Consider the following 24,922-nt stretch of genomic DNA (forward strand, 5'->3'; position numbering starts at 1 on the left):
GGAGCAGAGCACCCTGGACGTGGACGTCGACCGTGACGACGGCTCCGTGCTGGACGTCTACTTGGTGAGGGGGGGGGGGGGGGGGTTGGGGGGAGACGCTCACCGCTTGCTTCACCGCTGCTCACGCGTCCGATGAGTTACTCTTTATAGGAGTCCTATCGCTCTGTGGCAAGTGTTTTAAGGCTGTGGAAAACGGGAGGGGGGGGACATCCATCTTGTCAATTCAAAAATGTAAACGGTTCTATCTTGTGTTTGTGTTCGAGGAAAGATTCCACTTCTTGTTTCCCCTGACGATGGTGCAGTACAAACCAGCTTTGCTGAAATGTTTATATTTTTTTCTCCCTCCCTCTCTCTCTCTCTGTCGTTGTCTCTCTCTCTCTCTCTCTCCTTCTGTCTCTCTCTCTTGTTCTCTCTCTCGTTCTCTCTCTCTCTCTCTCCCTCCCTCTCGCTCTCTCTCTCTTTCGTTCTCTCTCTCTCTCTCTCTCTCGTTCTCTCTCGTTCTCTCTCTCTCTCTCTCTCTCTCTCTCTCTCTCTCTCTCTCTCTCTCTCTCTCTCTCTCTCTCTCTCTCTCTCTCTCTCTCTCTCTCTCTCTCTCTCTCTCTCTCTCTCTCTCTCTCTCTCTCTCTCTCTCTCTCTCTCTCTCTCTCTCTCTCTCTCTCTCTCTCTCTCTCTCTCTCTCTCTCTCTCTCTCGTTCTCGTTCTCTCTGGCCTTCAAAGTGAAAGGAACGGCTTCTCCACTCGACGCACTCCCTCCGGTTCCACCCTCGACCAGTCATCCCGACAATCCACTCCACTGCTCTCCACGGGGAAGGGTTCTTCAGTCCAGCCGGAGCTCTGCAGCTGGATCCACTCCGCCACTTGTATTGCCAAAACATAAGCAAAAAGCCGGTACCGCAGAAGGACCTCTAGGGGGAAAACGCATCAATCCAATCAATAGTAGATTCTAGACTTTCATAGGAAAACCGAGACATTCCAGCTTACTGTCCTATCGTGACCCACCTCAGGCTCCAACTGAGTGGTGTCGCAACCAGAGTACGTATCAGTGCTATGCCATTCACTTTTATACATATACATGTCAAAACACTATTTTCATGATCCGAAGATAAGAGCGTTTAAAGAAGAAAGGAGAAAAAAAACAATATATTGCAGGAGGTATAAAACCAATACATTTGTATTCACTTGTTTCGTCTTTCTGCAAACGAGAAAGAGATGACTAGTGTTTTGTCAAAGTATGGCTGCTCCTATTGTTCTCCCGGATGTTTACAGTGAATCCGTGAAGGCATCCTCGTTCAAAGGTGGACGGAGGCACTGTCACACAGGAAAAAGGAACTCAAGCCACCGTGAATACCCTCATAAAGGAGTAGAAAGACAAGACGGCCGCAACGGATGAACCGCCTTTTGAAAGCAATCACCAAGGCCGAACACGGACGGTGTGTTGTGATTGGGCGACTCAGCTCTGCATCATTATCCTTGCGAAGGACTTCTCGATGGATGCACCGTTTTAAAGGGGGCCACCATGCACAGAGGATGTGGTGACCAGGAAGAAACAAGGCGTAGCCATGCACCCGTTTCGATGGTCCTATGTGGAGCAAGACTCTCTGGACGTTTGGTTTATCATCAGCGTTCAGTAACTTCCTGGATCTGAGGCGTTCAGTGTGTCGGGGTAAAACGAGGTTACCCGGTCTAAGCAAAGGACGAGTGAATATGCACAAATAGCTTTTTTCTCAATTGTTTTTTCTAACATGCACACAACCGCTCTGTATGTCGTCACTAGTTCAGTACGCACAGATGATGAGACTTTTTGTAGGTGATTTTGATGTGGAACTTAATATTTTTTATGAGGTTTGTGTCACGAATGATGAGGCCTTCATTTTAGCATATCACTTGATCCTGGAGAAGTGTACGACTGCACCACAAAGCGAGGCCTGCGCCCCACAATACGAGGCTGTCCAATAGCTCTTCGTGAAGACATTGAATTGTGTTGAATTGCTTGATCACATCTGTCATTTTTAGAACTATAATTTATTATATAAATATCTATAGCTATACTGTTTTGCTTGAAAAACATAGCTGAATGTAAAGACAATGTGTATTTATATATAGAGAGAATAGGGTCCTATAAAACGGTTGAAAATATGTGTTGTTTTTGTTTGTCCACATTCATTTGGTACATGCATGCAACCATCTCAATGAAGTGGTTTTAAACACACCAAATATTAGGCAGAATTCAACAACACACTCATTCCACAGTAAAGACATTTCCTGTTGTGTAACAATTTTTTTTTAATTTACAGAACATTGTCCAATTGCAATACATTTAGTGCAAATAATAACACTTCTGATGTACAACTTAGAAATATACAAAGTGTGTAGAATCCTTGCAGAGATATCAAAATTAAAAAGGCTAAATGCATTCTTCAGCTTATGTAGCTCCTCCTCCTCTAAATCAGCAGCAAACCATTATCCAGAGTCTCTCTGAACACGTAACACCAAGAAGCTGATTGGATGATTGGGACATATATTCCTAATTCCATATATTCCTACTGATTGCAAAGATTGGAATTTTAAAAGCTAAGGGGGAAAAAATATACGACAGCAACTGAACACATTGAGGTATAATGATATGAAATGTTGACGCGTGAACCCGCGATCCCACCCCCCCACCCCTTCATTTTAGTGTTGATCAATGCACATCTGGTGGTCATACATACATGACATCCAGCGGGTCTTTTACAGGGACCCCTCCTGGTATATGTAAGGCATTTGATTTGGGGGGGGCAGTTTTAACAGTCAAAGGGCAGAGGCTGACACAGTACTATGTGTTACATGAAATGTCGTTTATAGGATGTCTGTGTGCATGGGGGCCAGACATGATAATCCAGTGGAAACCTTGTTGCTTACGACCTCAAAACAACCAGACAAGCGTAATAGGGGGTTTTTAGTCAAGGGTGTGCCCCGCTTCCCAAACAGAGACACCGGATTGGACACGCCACATGTCCATCCCAAATCGGTTCAAGCCCAGAGAAAAACAATTCAACCTGAAGTCCCATCTTTGCGTGATCAAGAGGTTCGCTTGCTATCGAGACACAGTTGACAGTCTGTGAACACCATTCTTAATGTGGAGGAGTGGTAGGTGGTAAATTAGTCAACTAAACCGTTGTATCTATGGGCCAAAGCCAACCACATATTACATATATCTATTTTATTATCATCAAACTCAACCATGTCAAAGACAACTAATTAAATCCCCAAAGTGAATCTCATCCATCTCGCCTCAAAATCTCCCAAAGCCCTTTCCTTATAGACCCGACTGTCAAACTCAAAGCCATTCAACAGTCAATTCACATTTATGCACATTTGCAAAATTCCTCCGTTTTCTGTACAATACACTGTGCCCATAGTGATCTCTGAAAGCGAATCGATAAACAATCTAGAAATATAGAGATTTCCGAGAAAAAGCGGTCCAAAGCGTCAGGCTCCGTCCCCTCCCTCAAACTAAAGCTGAGTCGTCACTAGAGGGACCGGAGGAAGGCAAGGAGGAGAGGGCCCAGAGCTCCCAGTCTGCCTCACCCCTCTACCACCCTCTATCCAGCATGTAGCCACCATAGCAGCAAGACAGGAAGCAGTGATATTAGTCGTTCAACGCAAATCCAAGTTAAGGAGTTTATGTAATCATAGGAAATGTACAAAAACAATTTACAAAAACAGAACAAAAATAAAAAGCAAATTAATTCCGTTGCTTCCCAAAACTTTTTTTTTCTTTAGAAATTCTTGAATTTACATACAAATGCGTGTCCATGTTTGGCCATTTGCATTGGCTGGGATGGCATCTATAGATGGGGTTAAAGCCATGAAACAGGTCATCCTGTGGACTTCCTGGTTGGCATGGTATCATGGATGATGTAGTCTGAGTAGACATTCTAACCAAATGGTTCCTATGTTCAAGGAGAGCCGGTTGATCTTGATAGGTCATCTCTCCAAAGGGTGACCTCCAACTTCCTCATGCTTGAAAGAAAGAGGATACAGTTAATTCCATGAACCAGTAGAGTTACGTAATTAAATGAACGAGTAGAGTTCATTCAATGTAGCCGGCTCTCAACCTAATCAAGCAGCAGTCAAGATGGACTCAGGGTTAACTTCCACATTTCTTTCCATGTTAGAAAGGAATTGAGAAACCAGGATATTGTTTGGCAACGCAGTCATTAAAAAAAAGTATTGGAGCCTTGCAAAAAAATTGTCAAGCTAGCAAAATGTGGCATTAATGTCATGTGATATCGTTTTGGTCTTTGGAAGTGACTTTTTCCAGAAGTCCCACCCAAGTCTTCGCTCTTTCCATATTAAATATGTCTATTTTACATTTATCTTCTTTGAGAGAACAGCTGGTGGTCACCTGTAGGGTCTAGAAGAGGATGGGTTTGCCAGCCGTCTTCTCCTGGACGTAGGAGGTGAAGCGCTTCAGGAACTTGGGGTACTCCCTCTTCGCCACAGCTCTGAGGACCGAGGCCGGAGCCCAGCCTCCAGGGTTCACTGAAGACACACACACACACACACCAATGATCCTAGCACTGTGACTGAGCCCTATAACAAGACCCATTCAACACCAAGCACCCTTACTGAACCCTATAACAAGACAAATCCCAAGGATACTAGCACTCTGAATGAACCCTATAACCGGAGACTTAAACACCAAGGGTCATAGCACTGACTGAGCCCTTTAACAAGACACAAAAACAAAGACCGTGGCATCTTGGCTGAGCCCTATAACAAGACACATTCAAAGTCCAGCATCCTAGAAGCGTTACTTTTATAAAGAACTGTATACATATGCTACACTACACTCAACAAGAACATGCTGAAACCAAAAAGGAAACAGTGAGGTGTACTGTTTTTTTTTTGCATGTGGCGGGTCACAGTGTGACCTAGTACAAAGGCAATGTTCAGCCACCTTTGTTTATTCAAAACCTGTTTGGATGACTTACCATTTGCCACGTAGGTGATCTTGCACAGGATGTTGTCCCTGCTGATTTCCTTATCCCCTTCTGGTGGGCTAACCAGCGTCTGACAGATCAATGCCACGTTGATTTTGGCCCGGACGCAGCGATTGGTGGGCTGTAGACAAAACAAGGGTTTCGATTGACACCAAGATAGACTGGCTTACGATTGATGCATAAAAAAACCATTACATTTCACATACAATTTCATTTCAGAACCAGAAGAGGGCGCAATTTGCTCACTAGAATACAGATGTGTTTAAGCAAGTACAACACCCTAAGCACTCAGGATTTTAGAGACAAAGCTAGCTACAAAATATTTCATAAGCCCTAAGCCTAGATAATCAAGCTCAAAATTTGCAAACAAGAAACACTTCTGTGCAAATCAGTCCAAATCCTAAAATCCAAGTTAATGGACACAAAGAAAGCATATTTGTTGTAATCATAAGCACATGTAATCGCTATAATCCATTCAAAATTCAAAAGGCCCAAATGTACAGGGTTTTATCAGATTTCCAGGCATCTTCATATGTGATCTATCCATCTGTTCCATAGAGCAAAGACAAAGCGAGGAACATGCACTCCATCTACATCACACACAGCTCAGCACAGTCCAGTCCTACCTGAACACAGTACAGTGTTGTACAGTGCTGCGGTAATACTATAGGACGAGGCCCAAAGCGGGTCACAGCATGCGGTTCTGGGGTCGTGAACCCAGCCTAACCTGAACACGGTACAGTGCTGTGGCAACACTAAGTGCGTCTGCGGCGTGCGGCTCTGGCGCCGTGCACCCAGCCTACCTGGGCGTTCTCGTGGTCCACAGAGAAGTTGCACACCAGCCACGTGTCGGGGTCGTTCTCATCCGTCGCCACGATCTTCCTCATGGCCGACAGGTACAGCACGTCCCGCTGGGAGGCGGGCCACACCCTCTGAAACAACAACACCCATTGGCCGTCAGCTACGCCCAGGGGACAGAACAGGGGACGACCTGGTGGGCAGGCGGGCGTCGCACCTTGTGCGTCTGGTACACGATGACCGCGTTGTCCGAGAGGGTCTCCACCACGTTGAAGTTCTCAATGGTGGCTGAGGAAGCACATGGGAAGTAAAGGAAATGATTATTATCGGTCTATTTTAATACATAGAGTACACCGTCATCGGTTTGAATTCATTATTTGCCAGGCATGGTGATATACGTAGTAAGTGCAGTAGCAAAGGCAGTACATGCATAAAACATTGAAAACAGAGTCTCCTTCATGGCACAGTTTTAACTAGGACTATACGCAGTGAGACTCACTCTCCCAGTCCAGTCGGACCGCCGTGTCCCAGAAGTAGTGGCAGACCTCGTGGCCCGTCACGCCCTTCACCGAGTGCGTTGCTTTGAGAGGGTCCAGGACGATGCCGTTCTCCTCCACCTCCCTCCTGTACACCTGGAGCGGACGCAGTCAGGAGAGACGGGGTCACATGTGGACCAGGCGGGCCACACCAAGGGAGCGGACTTTCAACGACTAGTCCTCGACAACAGGTTGGATTTTACAGGCACATTCTGTGCGGAGAGTTTCAAGCCGTACTTCCCAATACCATCCTGCCATGACTTTGAACGTTATCCTTCATCCTTACGTTTGTTGTCTGAGGGTGGGTCTAGTTATTTTGATGGTAATAAAGTCGCTTATGATGTCGCTGATTAAATCATGCTTTGATAGGGCGAGGAGGATCTATAATCATCATTGGTTAGACGATCAAACCACCGAGACACGACGTACGGCCCGTGCAGGTGTTGGCTCCAGGGCGGCCTCGAGTCGCGGCTCTACCCGACGCTAAAAAAGCGATACGAACAAGCAGCAAGCACAGATCACACACGACATGTCCTCCAGCTCGGAAGCGGCGTGGTATTCACGGGGGTAGAGAACAGCTGTCTTCATGAATTATTACATAGCCCGGGGATCAATACACACCCTTCCAGGGCTACCAGACACTGCAGCGAGAGAGCTCACCGCCAGCCAAACACGTGATCACCTTAGCACATCTGCGAGCCGCCAGACACTTTCTGCCAGGCGTTTCCTCTCACAGACCTGCTGCACGATTCCCTTTCTTCCCGTACTGAAGGCTACAGAACTCCTGAGTTTCCCCGCTTCTTGCAGTTTGTAACCAGATGGCAGGTTCTCCTAAAATGTTCAAACTTCGAACAGGAGAACTGAGACTCGGGTTCTATGGTCTTTTGATCCGCGCCCACGACGATGTCGTCCTCCTCACCTTCATCTCGCCCTCCTCAATCACCAACTGCCAGTTGGCGTCCCCACCCATGTCCTGGAGCGAGTAGGTCATGTGGTTCTCCACATTCTCCTCCACCTGGTGCACGCACACACACACACACACACACACACACACACACACACACACACACACACACACACACACACAGTAACCGGTGAAAAACTGTTCAGAGACATTTGGGAGGAGCTTAATAATTGCCATCAGATCGCTACATTGATTGAAGCAGAACTATTTGAACAACAGACAAAAAGGGGCAAACGATACACGTCTAAAGAACATCCTGTGCTGCTATCGGGTACAGAGGGGACATCGGAGATCCAAACTAGACCCACAGGAGGACTTTCTATCCGATGCATCCTGTGTGCGCACGGGGCTGGTCGGCTCCATGCTTTCTCATGCTGAGGTTGCCATTCAGGAGTTGGAGTCGTGCGGGGGGGGGGGGGGGGGGGGGGGAGCGAGTGAAAGGACTTCACCAGAGCTCAGCCATGCAGCGTCTGCTGAGCTCAGCAGCGGATCGACGCAGGCCAGCAGATACACAGCAGGGACATAACGGTAAGTCATTCTCTCCAGGAGGCCCTCCTCGTGAAATAAAATAAAAATCCTGTTTGGCTAAATCAGCATTTTCTTTTATGGATACCAAAAAAATCCAATCAATACACCGTCCGTCCCATAACCCATCTACGGCCGTCCTGGAGGGACGTGTTGTAGCTGGGGATCTCATGCGGACTGCGGCAGGGTGGCTCGTGGGCCGGTGGGGACAGTCCGGCCGGGGCTCTGGGACGTGCCACGGTACAGTACCTGGCCGCTGAATCTGTGAATGTCTTCCGAGGCAGTGACAAGCTCAATGGAGGACAGGGAGGAGGAGGGGCTATGGGGCTACACGGCGGAGTGGAAGGAGGGAGGAGGGGGGGGGGGGAGAGAAAGAGAGAGGAACCAAAGTTTTAAAGCTCTTCCACCAATGGGTTGATAGTGGAGCAATCACACCCCGAGAGCCCCACATAAGTTATGATTGCGAAAAAAGTTCCCCCGAAAACAAACAAAGGGCATGTTTGGATGCGGGAACTCAACCGGGCTACGTGAGACACAGACACGTAGCCACGGTTGCGACAACAACAGAGTTACGTGGCTGCATTGTTGGCAGCTTTATTAAAGGGAAGAGGAAAGCATGGATGAATGGAAACATGATCGCAGAAGGGTCTCGGTTACGACCAGAGCGGAAAAAAAAACCAGAAGAAAGGGGGGAAGGGGGTCCGGACAGATGGGGACATCGGAGATGAGAGGGTGGGGTACCTTGGCGGCGAAGCGGTGCGTGGCCATGGTGGAGTAGGCGTCTCCCGGGGGCACGATGGCCAGGCGTGGCGACCGCACCTTCTCCGACTGACACTACGGGGACAGAGATCAGGACAGGCTTCAGGCACAAACAGGGGCCCACCGCGGCTCACACAGCGGTCCGACAGACAGGAGACTCTCTCTCTCTCTCTCGTGTCAGAGAGAGGGGGGTGAAGAGTGTAAACAAGAGAGAATCAGGACAAGAGGGCGAGAGAGGGAGAGACTCTAAATAAACGAACAAACAAGGGAGTGAACACAAAAAAAAAAAAAAAAGGAACCGTTATACAGGAACCAGTTATCAGTGTGTGGTGGTGTTGGTGGTGGTGGTGGTGGTGGTGGTGGTGGTGTTGGTGGTGGTGGTGGTGGTGGTGGGATGTAAATAAGGCTGATGCATAGGATGAGCGCCTAAGTTCTTATTGACATTCTAAGCCTGGAGCATTCTCTGTCTATAGGTCTTCATTTCAGTGGTGCAAAAAAAACAATTCACTTGTTTTTACAATTTATCTATGAGAGAAAGTGAAAGAGCGAGAAAGTGCACGCGTGTGTCCATAGAGATCAGGTTCCCCCCCCCTGACCCACCTGCTCCTCGATCTTGTCCTGCCTGTCCAGCGCGGCCTCCACGGCGTCGAAGAACTCATCCTCGTTGATGAGGCTATTGGGGCCCTCCTGTCAGACCACAAGAGACAAAATGGCCGTCAGCCTCACTGCACCGGTGGGAGCGGAGCGACACCTCCGACACTGTCCGACCACGAGACCTTGAAGCGTGCTCAGTGATTTGTACGCCCGCTGAAACGGGGGGGGGTCGCGGCGGCCTTGCCTCATAGTCTGGTCCTCCGTAGTGGGACTTTTTCTTCAGCTCGTTCATGGCCGACTTGTAGCCATCCTCCACCCGCCGCCTCTTCTCCAGCTCCTGAGAACACGACGCCAAAAGACACGGCAGAGAACATTTGTGAGACAACAGAGTCTTTTTACGCTTACACGTAGTGCCTGCCCGTCTCGAAGGGAAGATGTGGAGTCAAGGACCAGACACACATTCAATATTTGGAGAACTGCTTTCAGGCAAGTCAGCTTGTTTGATTCTGGGACGGTTTTAAAATGTTTTAAGACGCAGGGTGCAGCTTGAACTACGAGAATGCCAATGACGGCCGCCTGTTGAGCAGAGTCACCACGCATGGACGAACCCAAAACAACCAGAAGGCAGACTGTAGGTGAAGACGCGTTCGTTCCGCCCTTTCTCAGCACTAGCCTCCGTCACTGAACGAGATGCAGGCAGCAGTTGTAATAGCTTGGGTTTTTTTAACAGACTGGTCTAATGCTCTGCATTAAGAACATGACAGTGGTGTTGTAACATGGGCAAGAAAGCCCACATGAGCCAAAGGAATCGTGTGGGCAGCTTTCTACAGACGATGACGAAGGTAAACGTCTCGAAGGCAACAAGCGAAACTATTCTGACACCACACACACACACACACACACACACACACACACACACACCCACCCACCCAGCCCTATTGGCTGATACTGTTTGAATTGACAAACTGGTTTGTCATTTCAATCCATCAACCAAATACAAACACCGTAGGAATTGGGTTTCAGACAATGATATTCAGTTTACCTATGTGGCACTACCAGAGTCAAATTGTGTGCAGTAGGTGTCACCCTCTTTGTTGAAACCTATGCAGATTGAGTTCCATTAAATTTCATATAACATATTCTAAGAATAACAATTATTATTATATTATAGTTCATATGGGAATACAACCTAAAAAGAAACATACCGCACAAATGCAGGTAGGCAGGCACACACACACACACACACACACACACACACACACACACACACACACACACACACACACACACACACACACACACACACACACACACACACACACACACACACACACACACACACACACACACCTCTGAAGCTATAATAGCGCGAGTACGCGGACGAGGTCCCGGGGCCCGCTGTACGTAGAGACCTACTGTAAAGAAGCGGCTGCAAGACTGAAACGGGACCCAGTTCTGGGTCTGGAACTTCGCCGCCTCCGTCTTCCATTGTATCGAGGGCTTCAAGAAGTTGTACCAGGACGTCCGGCCAGTCATTCTCCCCTTAGTCCCCTCTGTATCCTTTAGTTCCCTCAGCTTTCCTCTGGCTGCCATCCGCAGCAATGCTACCGCCACCGCCGCCCCCACCAGAGGCTAATACCAGAGCTTGGCTAGTTGCACACTAAGTGGTTCAAAGGAACTGAAAGGCTTTCCTCCATCTGTATTGTTTAGGGTAGGGCAGTGTGCCTCGAGAAAAAGAAAAGAAAAAGAAAAACCGGTTTCCAATCCTAGCTGGGACGATCAGGAATGAAATGTCAACCTTGGAAGCCAATAGAATACCTCAACACACAAGTAGCACCCTGCCCCCACGCACACACAACCCTGTCTGTGTTTCACAGTGCAGTCAATGGAAATAGTAGTTTGCATCTGGGAAGATTCAAGTTAGACAAAAAACCGGTTGTACATCGGGCAGCAGGGCTGTGCCAAACGGGAAGGTACAACCTGTTTTGTGTTTGTCTAAGTCATCAAAATCCTGCATTTTTTTTTTCTGTGCGGATTGAGCCCCACACACACACACACACACACACACACACACACACACACACCCCCCCCTGCTGGTCCCTCGGTCGCGACATCGATGAGTATACGAAAAAGGCACTTTGAGGTCGCGAAACAAACGCTACTGGCATTCGGAGCAGAGGTGAACGTTCAGATTCTAGTTGGCAGAGACACTGTATTTCGCACCTGTACTCTCTAAATTACCTTCCTAGCATTCATACATATGAAGCGCCCCTGGCACACCGTTTGTCTAAATACTGTAGATCAGAAATAAAATTGGACTATGTGTAGAAGATTTAAATAGTATAATGGCTGATAAAAAATATATATAATAAGTAACTAATTAACTGTTTATAGAGATAAAGATAGATAGAAGATTATGTTTGACGTTTGTTTGTGTCCTCTTTGACCCCTTTATGTACACTGACTTGCACCTGAATGAGCCACCGGGAAAGCGTTCTTGTCTGCTCTTGAGCTCAGATGGTGCTACAGCCCAACACCTTGGGAAACTATTGCTGTAATACCTTATTTAGTCTTCACCAAAAACACATCCGCCACAACAGATTACCACTTCCGTCGATGGCAACAATGTGGTTCCTGCCAAAACACCTGCAAGTGACGTTTCTCAAGCCATGTGCGTAGATGCGCGTGTTTGTGGGAGTGTGTCTACCTTGTCCAGCCTCTTCTGCCAGCTGTCCTCTCGTTTGACCATGAGCTCGATACAGTGAGAGAGCGTGGAGAGGATGCCGGCGGTGGTCGCCTTGAACGTGATGGCTTCACCCTTGAAGTCAATACCATTGATCCCTTTAGGGCTGGCGGGCGGAAACACTGTCACAGGCAGGACAGGTACACATATGAGGGAAAAAAGAAAAAAAGAAAAAGAAAAAAGAAGAGCGAGAGAGCGAGCGAGAGCGAGAGAAAAGAATCAAAAGAAATAATGAACAAACAAGAAAATTAAAGAGAAAATGGATACAGGAAACCAGTAATAGGAGGGGTGAAATAAGGCAGAAATGACAAAAGGAAAAGGGGAAGAAAGCACAAAGACAGAGTGATTGTTAAAGCCGAGACACACACATCGCAATAAAAGAATGCTTCTTGTTGCTTGTTGACATTGTAAGCATTCTGTGTCTACCTGTCAGTGGTAATATAAATAAATAAATACATTGGTCTTACATTTCTCTTTGCTGCCGTTGTTGTTGTGCACATAGTCTCCGTCAGGGCGTGTGGTGGTGGAGGCAGTGGAAGGGGTGGTGGTGGGGAAGTCATCCTCGTCCTCCTCCACTACTGCAAGCAAGCAGGGAAGAGGAATTCTAGTAAACAAACTTCATTTCGTCTTGTCTGAATTATGAGTTTGAAGGTACGCAGGGCTAAGGTTAGGGGACAGGAGCTGAGGTATGGGTTTTTCAGCCGAGGTGTGGGGCGCTGAGTTACGGTGAGGGCCCTGACCTACGGTGAGGGGCCCCAGAGCTACAGTGGGGCCCCGGATATACGGTTGGGTCGAAGCAAAGGTATAGGGTCGGAGCTGAGGTATGGGGCCCCAGAGCTCAGGTGAGGGCCCTGAGCTGAGGGGCCCCAGAGCTACGGTGAGGGGCCCCAGAGCTACGGTGAGGGCCCTGAGCTACGTTGAGGGGCCCCTGAGTTACGGTGAGGGCCCAGAGCTACGGTGAGGGCCCAGAGCTAAGGTGAGGGGCCCGAGAGCTACGGTGAGGGGCCCCAGAGCTACGGTGAGGGTCCTGAGTTACGGTGAGGGCCCTGAGCTAAGGTGAGGGCCCTGAGCTATGGTGAGGGGCCCCAGAGCTATGGTGAGGGGCCCCCGAGCTACGCTGGTGGCCCTGAGCTAAGGTATAGGGCCGGAGCTACGGTGAGGGCCCTGAGCAACGGTGAGGGCCCTGAGCAACGGTGAGGGCCCTGAGCTAAGGTGAGGGGCCCCAGAGCTACGGTGAGGGCCCTGTCGCTATGGTGAGGGGCCCCCTGAGCTAGGGTTAGTTACGGGGATGGGGCCCTGAGCTACGGTTAGTAACGGGGAGGGGCCCCAGAGCTAAGTTGAGGGGCTCCAGAGCAATGGTGAGGGCCCTGAGCTAGGGTGAGGGGCCCCAGAGCTAAGAGGAGGGGCCCCAGAGCTAAGGTGAGGGCCCTGAGCTAAGGGGAGGGTCCCCAGAGCTAAGGGGAGGGGCCCCAGAGCTAAGGGGAGGGGGCCCTGAGCTAAGGGGAGGGGCCCCTGAGCTAAGGGGAGGGGCCCCAGAGCTAAGGGGAGGGGCCCCATAGCTAAGGGGAGGGGCCCCATAGCTACGGTGAGGGCCCTGTAGCTATGGTGAGGTCCCCCTGAGCTACGGTGAGTCACGGGGAGGGGCCCCGGGGCTACGGTGAGGGGCCTTGGGCCTACCTCTGTCGCGGTGGAACTCGTCTTTGGACACGCCGTCGGCGCAGGAGTCAAAGTACTTCTGCAGGGTGTCCACCTGTCTGCAGAGGATGTCCCGGAAGGTCTCCATCTCAGCCAGCTTCTCCCGCAAGCTGTGGCCCTGCTGGGAGGAAATCGATTGAACAGGGGAGGAAGGGAGAACGAGAGAACGAGAGAGGGTGAGGAATTGACTCGACAGGATAAGCAGGTGGACGCCGTCTCAGAAGCACGCCGACGACGGATATACACTCTGGTTCCTCCCCGTGGGGTTCCCCGTACCTTGAAGGAGGAGGTGGAGGTGGCCGACAGGGCGCTGGCAGCAGAGGTGAGGGACAACATGGAGCCATGCCTCCTCAGACTAGTCTCCGAACCGTAGCCTGACTCAGCCTGCGCTCGGAGAGGAAGAGATGGAGCCACAGGGAGGAGGGGGAAATGTGAAAATTACATCATTAGACAGGGCGGATATGACAGAAAAGGGGAGGGGGGGGGGGGGGGGATTGAGTGCGTAGGTGAGGAAAGTGCATCCCACATCGGGCGAGGATCACAGCAAAGCAGAACACAACAGATAAGACGTAGCACTAGAGGAAGCATTGATTTCTGGATGTGGATATTGGAAAAGACCACGAGGCGAGGAGGTCCAGCACTGTCCATCGATAGAGGGGTGGACCAGTGTGCGTTAAAACGACATCCACACAATTAGGGGAAAAGGACCAAAATAGTTGATGTGATAGGAGAGGGTACGTCATGGTTAGAGAACCATGTGGCGTTGATGTAGCCCATCAACGCCATTCAGGAAAAACCTTATCTACAAGAGCAGGGCACACCCGCAACAGAAAAACACTATATTCACGAGGGCAGGATCACACACACACACACACACACACACACACACACACACACACACACACACACACACACACACACACACACACACACACACACACACACACACACACACACACACACACACACACACACACACACACAGCGCTTTAGGGCTAACTGTCAAGAGTTAGAAAGTCATGATGTAACATGTTAGCCAAACACCAGCATGGGAAGGCCTTTGGGGCATTCATGCTAAGCGACTCATACCAAAACCATGCTCCATGGTTGGATTACAACACATTTACACAGTATTCGAGTTGCTTTGCATATTTAAGATGGTTGCACGAATCTGGGGTTTCAGAGAGTTAATTAGACTTGGCTCTGGATGGACCTTAAATACCAGCCTCTCTGTGACCCCATCCTTCCTACTTATCTGGCCAACGGCGTTACACAGCCAGGTCTTTGTGAGGATCACAACAGAAGGCCTGGGAGCTCAGGGCATCTCTAAGGAAAACAAGTTAGTATCAACTGAGCCAGAAAAGCAGGCAGGCCTTCAGGTGACTGACACGAGACGCCACACATAAGCCTCCTCACGGCCCGAAGCAGTCCCATGATCTCATCATCTCAGGGGGAGGTGGTGTGGTACAGGCTCACATAGAACGCTGGGGGAAAACTAGCTAAATGGATATACATGCATACTGCAGCAATGGAAAATGGGGGTGTTGGTTACTGAAAGCCACATTGTTTGATATATACTGGGGAAGAATAGAATACTTTAAGTTTGGTTGATTTGTTTGTCGTTTCACAGGTAAGTGCTGTATAACCTGGTACAATTCAATTGACCAAGGTCTGATATTTTTTTATTAACTGACCTTATTTGGCCTGAGATACTTACAGGGTTAAGGCTATTGGTTTAGCCTCATCCCATTCAAATTCAGATGATGAGGATGAGGATTAATCTGGCATTCAGTGTTGTAAAGAGTAAAACAACCCAATTTGTAATGGCAAGAACGTAAAAGTATTGTTGGTAGGAGAATCAGCCAATGCCCCTACCCCTGTTTGCAAACGGCTTTATTCCTTAATGTCATCTGTCAAGCCCTTATGAATAGGCTATTAACACACATCCATTAGCTGTTACCACTTGTCCAGTATAATTTGCAGTGTGTCATATTCACAGCAATATCTAATGAAACAATTTAGACATGAAACACCACAATACAAATTACCCAATCACACGCTTCTACAAATTAAGGATACTTTTCTCATCATAACAAAGCTAAAAAGTCCCAAAAATAGCCCGCTCCATACTTTAACTAAAGCCCTTACTCCAGCTAAAGATGGTTGACATAATACTATACATCAGTACATTAACATTTAATGCATAGAAAAATATGTGGCAAACCAAGCACAAAAAACTGCCCACAATACATTAAAATCATGGCTGAGTAGCGGACCACAGCTACTTAGCAGTAGTTTGCACATCTAGTGAAATCATCACAGTCCATATACTCTTTCATAAATAATCCAGCTGGGAGAAAAACAACTTATCACTCAGCATTTAAATTCATCTTTGCAGATGCATGCCATTAAAGTGGCATGCATCGTTACCCAAACGAGAGGCGGCATGCAAATGAACCTACACCTGATTGCAATACATCCAAAAATCCCCATGAAGGAAGATTATATGTGATGAAAACTAATTATGCAAAAAGGGAAACGAAAAAAAAAAGGCACAAATGAGTGAGTAAATGCAAGCTAGCAGCATGCTAACATGCTAGAAGCCCACCATTCGGCCATTCCAGCAGCCAAAGCACAGCAGGGCACTGCTCCAGTCCCGACGGCTCCCTAGCCCCAGCATGGCCCGGCAGCTACCCCCCAACTCGGCCCCCTTTGCAAAATAATGGTGCGCTATAAATCCAGTATTCCCAGCTCCTCTGGACACACCCTGCTGAGGGAAGAAAGGAGGAAGAGGAGAGGAGAAGGCTACTCGCGCTCCAGACCCCCCCGCATCCGAGGCAGACAGCAGGGATCAGTTGGGGACGGGGACGGGGGGGGAGGGGGAGAGACGGAACGAGGGGGCTAGTATGTGGAAACACAAATTAAAAATCAAGAAAGGGATTTCTTTCTCTCTTCTGAAGAAAGGAGTGAGGAAGAAGGATAAATAAGTCATCGGGAAAAACAGCGAGGGAAGAAGAGACTTGCCGCTCCTCAGCAGAGCAATGATGCAGCTCTGCATGCACTCAGCACTGAAGCACACACACACACACACACACCAAATAAAACATACCCACCCTGTTGCGTGAAACAGCCAGTTTTTGCCGTTGAGAAAACTCCATTGATGCAAGAACCAGCAACGAATGTGTGGCTGTTTGTGCGTTTCTGAATTAGTAGATAAACAAACTAATTTTGTGTGTATTAGGATAGTCAGTGTGTGTAATCTATGAAGAACGAGACAAATAGATTTCCCAGTTAAGACGGCTCCAGTATATAGAGTGAGAGAGAAAAATAGATGGACAGAGAGAAGAGAGAGCGAGAGAGAGAGCCAGACAGAAGGAGTGAGTAGGCAGCAGAACTGTTACCTGGATACACAGCCTCTTTGTGCATTGCTTCTTTTTATGCTATGATGTGATTGAATCAGAATAAAACTCACAATGTGTCAACAGACCAAGGGTTGATGGACGTGTTGGGTTACAGATTCTGTATGCCATTGGCATTGTAATTCAGCCCTATAAAAAGAAGACTGTTGGATTATGTGGTTAAAATTCACCGAAACTGAATTTGTAAATGTAGCTCTAAAAGTGGTGAGAATACAAGCAGGATATGAGATAATATTAAGATAATATCAGAATTGTTCTCATTCAGGAATGCCACGGTATATTCGGCCTGCCTTGCAGAACGAAATATCTCACATCTTCTACAGTCATAAACATTAATGTGTAAGGCCTGGAAATGGTTTATTCGAGTTTGTGGAGTCCAGATGTGTGTGCTCAAGTTATTGTGTGTTTGTGTAATGCGAGTTGTATGTGAGTATGTGTGTTTAAGGAGTGTCAGTATATCTGTGTTTAGGTCATGGGTACCCTCTGTTTGAAGGGAACTCGTAAACTTTCTATGGTGGTCTGGAACTTCCCCATTACAGTCATTCTGTGCATAAGTGTGAGGACCTATGTGGGCTGTACACCTCCAGATCCGAACCACTTTTACATCTAACGGCTTTCGAAAAAAAACCTGTTCGTCAAGAACACATCATCGTGTCCCCCTGTCCAGCAACGCACCCACACACCAACACTCCCACACACAAAGGGCTCTGCATGCAGCCAGCCATTTTTAATGACTAACATTTGACATTTAAATAAATGTGTTTTCATTGGAAATGGCACTCGAGCCATTTGAAAGCACTCACCATGATAAAATAACAAAATAAAATAACATAACAGTGCTTGAAAGGTTATCCCCGTAATTTACAGGGGAACCTTGTGTGAAAGGGGCTTAGGAGAGTGGCGAAAATCTACAAGGAAGTGTTAGATTTCTTTAAGGGCAGCGAGGAGGGACTTGGTAGTCCCCTGGTATTATCGCATCTCTGTGGCAAGTGTGGCCATTCAATGGCGAAGAAACACCATGTTCATGAAAGGCTGTATTCAATAACAAACCCTCACTCATCAGTAAGAACGTCTGGAATCACTACTGCTTCACACCAGCCCTTCTGAGAAGGGTTGATTACTATGGTTGCGTGCAAATCGATCTGATTTCCCTATGCTTAAATCTTCTTTTAGGTCTAATCTGCTAAATAAACACATTGGAAATCAAACGGCCATGAGAAGCATTGAAAGACAGCTTATAGAATCAATGACCGGGGAGCAGAACACCAGGGCTGTGTGGGGAACAGAAGGCAGCCGACTCCTGCATGGCTGTCGGGCGACGCAGTATTGTTTGGAGGCAGTGTTTTTGCAGTAACCCGTTCCAACGCGTCCCGATATCATGCTGTGGACAGTCGACTTCCGTCAGTTACAACAGTTATCCTACCACCTGTTGGTCATTCCGACTAACTGCGTTGGTCTTTATAACCGAATATTTGCATGTTTCATCAGAGGAGCGTTATTTGTGGTGGTGGTGTCGTCTCATATAACTTAAATTTGTACATGAGCTTAGGGCAGCTGCTTCCCATTGTTTTTCAAAGCAGAGCAGTGGTGCCACCGGTGCGCAGTGGTTTGTGGGATGTCTTGAGAAACAAAGTGTCAATTTTGCCTATGAATCCTGCCTAGTCAGAGACCTCTCAGCAGGCAGCATTTAAAAATATATAATAAATAGAGACATGACTTGATGACTCCTGCATCCGAATGGTGCCTGAATAGGCAGGATCTTTGCTGTTTGGGTCACAGCCCATGAATCACTAGTTTGATAATCATGTCAGGTGATACTTCCCGTGAATTTAGAACATAGTTTACATTCCAATAGTGGCATGAGCAGATTAAGCATGGTTTATGGTATTGGACTAATAAACCAATGGAACAGTTTGGAGACCCTTGCTGATGATTCAATAGACAAACTTATAATAATGAATTTTGTTTATTAAGCTCGTTCAAGGCACTCTAAGGGCTTTACATTTTGGGTATCTATGCATGTGGGAGGAAGGGAGGGGGGGGGGGGGGGACCTCACAAACCCAGTTTACACAACAGGTCAACATACGTCACAGTACACAAACGGACTGCACTTAAGTGCCTCTCCTATGGGCCATAAAGATTGCGCCACCAAGATAATAATGTTACATCCAAAACATACTTGGAGAAAACTTAAAGACATCAAATATATTCATATTGCCATAGGATTCTTCACTTATACAACAAAGTATGGTTTTATTTTATTTTTATCCGTTTATAAATTCCTAACAATGTTAACATGTTTACAGTCCCCATTATACAGGCATGCAATAGGTTAACACACGGCTGGCTTGTGTGTCTTTTCACTTTTGAATGACCTAATGAAATGCATCCCAAATCATATTCCTTCCACAACTTGTCTTCAGCTAATCTTCTGGTAATGCATCATGTTACGTAGCAAACATTAGGAATGGCTTTTCATGACATCTCTAACCTTGCATCCACGACTAGGAGGAGATTGCACCACTAGGTTTCAGATGACCACAGATCCCCCACTCCCACACTCCCCGTTAGATTCCCAACATTCCCATGTCGATGGGTTGTGGCCTTTTCACATTCCTAAACGGAGCTCCGACCACACCCTGAATGACGCAGAGCAGATACCCTCTGTGGTTCCAGCATACTAGTTGGCCTTTCACGCATGAACTCCGGATAATCTCTGGAGAATCAGGTCCAGAGATGATCCGGAGTTGCTCTTTCACACATACAAAACACACAACCAGAGATAAGCAGCATGAGACGTGTATCACACATACAGGAGATACTCTGTGTACTTAAAGACGAGGGGTGTCGCCTGGCTAGAGCGTGTAGGAGGCAGAAGGTGACGCAAAAAGGATGCAGCGGAAGTCGTAGTGTTTTGTTTACAACACATCGAAGTTCACGGGTGAAGCTTCAAACTACAACTCTTTTAGCGGTGATATCAATACTGCATTTATTTAGACGTATCTGCATATCAACAGAAGAGTGGAAAGCAGAAAATGGTTGGAATGCATAATACAGGCAAGATGGGAAAAGGACGAATCAACTACGCTCGGTGCTCCCGGTTTCACGCCAGTCCTATTATTAACGGCATAGACACGACCACTGGCTCGTTGTGAATTCTCTGGCTCTCCGATCCTCCAGACTTTACACTAGGGGCCTGGTGTACAGCCCCAACGGATAATATCCGGAGACTGTCCGGCCTACAGTGCATGTGTGACAGACCTAAAGGAGCCCCACCTGAGCCATGACGATGCAAACAGGCTTATCAAACATAGCATAAAGAGTGTGTATCTCCCTGTAACAATAAGATAAAAGGCAGACAAATACAAGATAAAACTTGCCCTTTTCAGAGACGGGAAATGTAGATTGCATTTGTTTGGACAGGCAACAAAGAAAGCATCAGTGGCACTAGATTCCGACACCTCCATATCCAGTGTTGAGTGTGACTCAAAGGTTGTTGAAATCCGATGTACTGCCAAAGTGTACACAAGGCCCATACTCAACACTTGGTTGGCAAAATGAGGAAGCATAATGCCGGCCGGTGGCCAATGAAAGACAGATATGAACAGGGCACAGGAAGTAAAGCGTGTGTTTCTTCTCACCTTGTGCAACTCAATGGAATCGATCCAGTGCAGTCTGTGGTCGGGGTCCTCTGCCCGGAGATACCAGACACTGTCATTCACGCTGATGTCAAAACGACACTCATCAAATTCGTGAGGCTGTGGGGAGGAGGAAAGGGTGTTTTGTTAATATCAGGGCTCATGGAACTCAAGAAACTCTATTCCATATAGGATGACTATATAACATGACTCAATGTGGTACTACGCCCGTTTTCAGAATGAAGAAAATGTGGAGGTTTAGTAAAGGCAACAACCAAACAAAAAAATAATGCAATATGATATAAGCGCTTTGGGGTCAATATTATTAAACAAAGTGACACATTCTTGACACAGATGGATTCTATCACACAGTCCCTGTCCCACACAAATAACAAGAGGCGTAATTGATAACTGATGTCCATGCTCCTCCAGACGTAACCACTCATAACTTTCTCGAGACCCAAGCGTATTCGCTCCTGCCTCACACTCATTGTAAAGTACCAGGGTCAACAAATAACACAAAGAGGTGAATGTTCCCATGAGATAAATAATCCGGGCTTGCTGTTGAGGCGTAGCAGGACGTTTGAGTCATGGCCCTACGGTGTACCCTTTGGTGTACCGTTGTTGTTGCTTGGTGCTTGTGAGCTGTACTGAAAAGGGGGTCGCCATGACTTTTCCTCCTGCAGCTGAGCCAAGCCCTGAAAACTATTTCCCTCCCCCGCCCGACTCTTTATCCGCCTCTCTCACTTGCCCTTCTTCCAGATCCCACTCAGGAATCTATGACCTCACGTGTGCAGTGGATTCTTACAGTTCACTCTGAAAGTGGAGTTTGACCAACCCAAGGAGCACTTGGTCTCATCAGGGTGTAAAGTACAACGGCACCTCCCTCCCTGACAAGAGCTGAACAGCAGCTGATCGTGCCTTGCTGTTTAATTAGGTTTGCCAAGTGACCCACTGTCTTATTTGTTGCCATTGGCAACACATACACAGCGCTTGCTTTTATTATTGATCAAATCTGACATTTGTCTGCAATCCTTTAAACATTCTGTTTCCAACCATCTAAGACACAGTTTCACATAGTAATAGAATACAGAAGATACAATTTGTAACCATTCTAAACCTTGACAATGAGGGTAAGGCCTGTAATTCTAACTTCACATCAAACCACGTGTGATGCACTTTAGCTACGTGGTTCTCTCAGAGAAGCATAGGCTACTAAAGCACCCCAGTAGAGGATTGCATCGGACACGGCCAATAAACAAACAGTTTTACGAAGCAGTTTGTGATCCTCTCTCTCCCTTCGCCAGTGTCGTCTCTTTAAGAGGGTACAACTGGAGACCTCTGTGTTCCATTGCATGGGCCACTGATTCCTGACTGCAACATCTTTGACAACACGGAAAGAGGTGGCTCTTTAGAAACCTGGAAATCCTCTGTTCCTTGTGACTTCTGTTTGCTAGCTCCACTCTTTGTTACAGCTTTTGCTGATTCATCCATTGAATTTTTATTATAATTAAAGCAACAATGTGAAATTGCTAATTAAGTGTGCTGTGCACATGTAGGAGTGTTGAGAATTTAATCTCAGTCTAGACGGATGTCTAGACTGAGATTAACAAGAAACCTGTGCCCAAATTTAACAAGAAACCTGCGCTCAAGGTAGGACTTGGAAGTGACTAGTGTTGAGCAGGAGGAAAAGCAGAGCCTTGTTCCTGCATTCCTCAGCTCTAATAGCATTGGCATTGTCTCTTCAAGCAGCACTGATTTTTAGCTTCAGACTATACTAGCTTGATGATAAGCAAGAACAAACAGGTTGCACTGCTTTAGTTCGGTCACAGTGGCGAGTACAACCCACGATCATACGCTTAATCTGGGGATCCATTTGGGACTGCGCAAAATGTCATAATAGTCCCTCGAAAGACCAAAGAGAAGGTTCCACTTAGGGAAGTAAGCGAGTGAGCTGACTGAGCCCTTTAAACCTATTGCAAAATCACAGTAATAAGGTTTCTCTGGCCTCTGTACTGAGTTATGGCATGCTCTACGAGAATGGCAAATGTTTAACCAGGGTGTGGGATTTCAGCTATCGACCCACCAGGAGGCCTTCATAGAGAGACAACAGTGTCCTTTGGGTATAACCAGAAGCACTGAACAGTGACCAGTGTGTGGTGTGATCTTATATGACAAGAGGAAGCTAGCTTGTGTAATAACTACAACATTGCAAGAAGTTTACTTTGCTTAGTGGTTTTGTTTTAAACAAGAATTTTCTGGTGAGCCAAAGTAAAGGGCTCTCTATATCCCAATAGTGATCTTATCAATGGTTTCATGTTGGTTAATATTTATCTTTCAATCTTTGGGATTAAAGGACTGCAGGGAAGTATCCCTCAAGGTGTTAACAATAGAAACAGACAAGTAGACAACATCAAAACATTTAGTGACAAACAGGTAGGAGTATAAATATATATTTTTAAAAAAGCATTTTTTGGATGAAGGCGTCAAGCCTGCACCCTCTTTCTTCAGATGTAATGACATTCTGAACTCCATTCACTTCCTCCAATGCAACTGACTAGTCACATGCCCACCGTTATCCATGTCAGACACTTACTGTGATGATGGCCTTGCTGAGGCAGAGGGAGCCCCTGCAGCCATACTCCCGTTCATCCTCTGACTTGTAATAACTTAAAGTGTTGTTTTTCAGCACCACCCATCTGTCCTGCCATCCATGGATGTAGTTAGTCCACTATTAAAAAAAGGGAAACACAAAACACAAGTGTATCAATGGAAACTGAATAAAACGACGAGGCACTAATATAAATACTCTGTATAATATATAGCAAGTAAGCAGAACTTATACCGCTGATCAGAGGAAACCAGACAGCATGCCAACCTTATTTGTCAGAGCAATTATCCTACAGGAAGCGAGAAGTAGCGGGTTCCATGCATCACAGTAGGGACCATCAAATGGATATAAGTTTACCTTGCTGAGGACTCCTCCATGTTCGACAGGCGGCCCGGATTCTGGGTCCACGTCCTCATCTGATCCAGACGATGAACTCTTTTCAGACATTGAGTTGTGGAGGTTGGAGGCAACTTTGGATATGGAGTTTAACCAGCGAAGGATGGATCAGCACGAATCTGTTAAATGTGCTGATACTCACTGTTGCTGTGTCAATCTAGCTCCTTTTAACAATACGTTGCAGCAATTACAATTGCACAGTGTGGCTAGATCTCGGAAACGTACATCCACCCAACACCGATCTCGACACTGAGTCTGTAAGTGACAGTAGGAACCTCAACTTCTCAGTCCTGTGTGCTTTGTTTTGATCCGGTGGAACTGCTAACGGTGCTAGCTAGTGTTAGCTGTCAAACGACGCAGTAAGTAATAAGCACTTTCCGGAGTGTTTCTCCGTCAACGTTAGCGGTTTGAGCCTCAGTATACAAAGCGCACAGGGAACGTCGGACGTGTTTTTTCTTCTCCTGAGGCTATATATTTAGATTCACCTCGCAACTCACAAACGACACACTGCACCGACTGCGCGGTTCTGCAGCTTGGAGGTTAGCAGCACTAGTAGCGATACTAGCGAATGAGCCGACTAGCTTGGCTTCATTCACCGAGTGGGAGGAGCTAACGGAAACGCAAACGGATTAACAACATAAAATTCAGTTACAAAGTATGCAAATTATGCATTTATTTTGTTAGATATTTATTTCAATTCATTTTATTGGATTTTATATTCGCCCTTGTTTTATCCTCCTGCAAAACAATAGCAAATATGATATAATATCAAATATAATATATTATTTCATATTACACCGTTTTTTTGTATTTCTTGTAATTTATAGCTCGTTATATTCTCTTATATTAAGCTTTTGCATATTTTATTATACCGACCCAGTTCTTTTCGCTTTTAAATGTAATTAAACGTATTCGGCAACGTACATTTTTCATGCCAATAATGTGTTTTTTTATTGTTCCGGAGAGTTCATGTGAATCACCTTCGACTACATGAACTACATGATGTAATTATTGTTTAGTTTTTTATTATAATGGATAACTAATGAAAATATCTAAAGAGTATACAATTGTGAATAAAGTGTTACAATGTTTGTCCCCTAGTCACGAATTGAGCATAAGATGTATAAATTGGATGCATAAAATATTTTCATACGAGTCTACCTAAATTGTGTATTTTTTTCCTACTTTTCGAGTGTGTCTGGGAATGACTGAGTTAACTTTGTAGCGCTGTCAAAAGTAATCCCGTTTCAGAGAA

At 46.6% G+C, this 24,922-nt stretch overlaps 2 protein-coding genes across 5 annotated transcripts in view; one reads left to right on the forward strand and one right to left on the reverse strand.

Moving 5' to 3' along the window:
• pip5k1bb (phosphatidylinositol-4-phosphate 5-kinase, type I, beta b) overlaps positions 1-2,136 on the forward strand; it is a 30,502-nt gene extending 28,366 nt beyond the window's left edge. For all 3 annotated transcript variants that reach the window (XR_003977177.1, XM_030359610.1, XM_030359611.1), the window contains 2 exons: positions 1-64; positions 718-2,136. The exon at positions 1-64 is cut by the window's left edge and continues 60 nt beyond it. Coding sequence is in view for 2 of the 3 variants with exons in the window: in XM_030359610.1 (XP_030215470.1) it covers positions 1-64; positions 718-720 (67 nt within the window). In the remaining variant the exon portion in view is untranslated. The remainder of the gene's footprint in view (positions 65-717) is intronic.
• A 129-nt stretch (positions 2,137-2,265) lies between these two features.
• Positions 2,266-24,241, reverse strand: LOC115546022 (collagen type IV alpha-3-binding protein). Of its 2 annotated transcripts, XM_030359603.1 has the most exons (18): positions 23,629-24,241; positions 23,257-23,391; positions 20,664-20,780; positions 13,879-13,986; positions 13,585-13,720; positions 12,375-12,485; positions 11,872-12,029; positions 9,409-9,501; positions 9,171-9,257; positions 8,553-8,645; positions 8,061-8,138; positions 7,242-7,337; positions 6,286-6,418; positions 6,004-6,074; positions 5,792-5,920; positions 4,980-5,109; positions 4,391-4,527; positions 2,266-4,005 (listed from the first exon to the last, which is right to left on the reverse strand). In XM_030359603.1, the coding sequence occupies exons 1-17, from the start codon at positions 23,716-23,718 to the stop codon at positions 4,400-4,402; spliced, it is 1,893 nt and encodes a 630-aa protein (XP_030215463.1). In that variant the 5' UTR covers positions 23,719-24,241; the 3' UTR covers positions 2,266-4,005; positions 4,391-4,399. The 2 variants fall into 2 exon arrangements, with proteins under 2 accessions (XP_030215463.1, XP_030215465.1); XM_030359605.1 differs by lacking the exon at positions 8,061-8,138 and having other exon boundaries at positions 23,629-24,240.
• Positions 24,242-24,922: the final 681 nt, after the last annotated feature.

This window comes from Gadus morhua, chromosome 6, assembly GCF_902167405.1.
Source record: "Gadus morhua chromosome 6, gadMor3.0, whole genome shotgun sequence".
NCBI lineage: Eukaryota > Metazoa > Chordata > Actinopteri > Gadiformes > Gadidae > Gadus > Gadus morhua.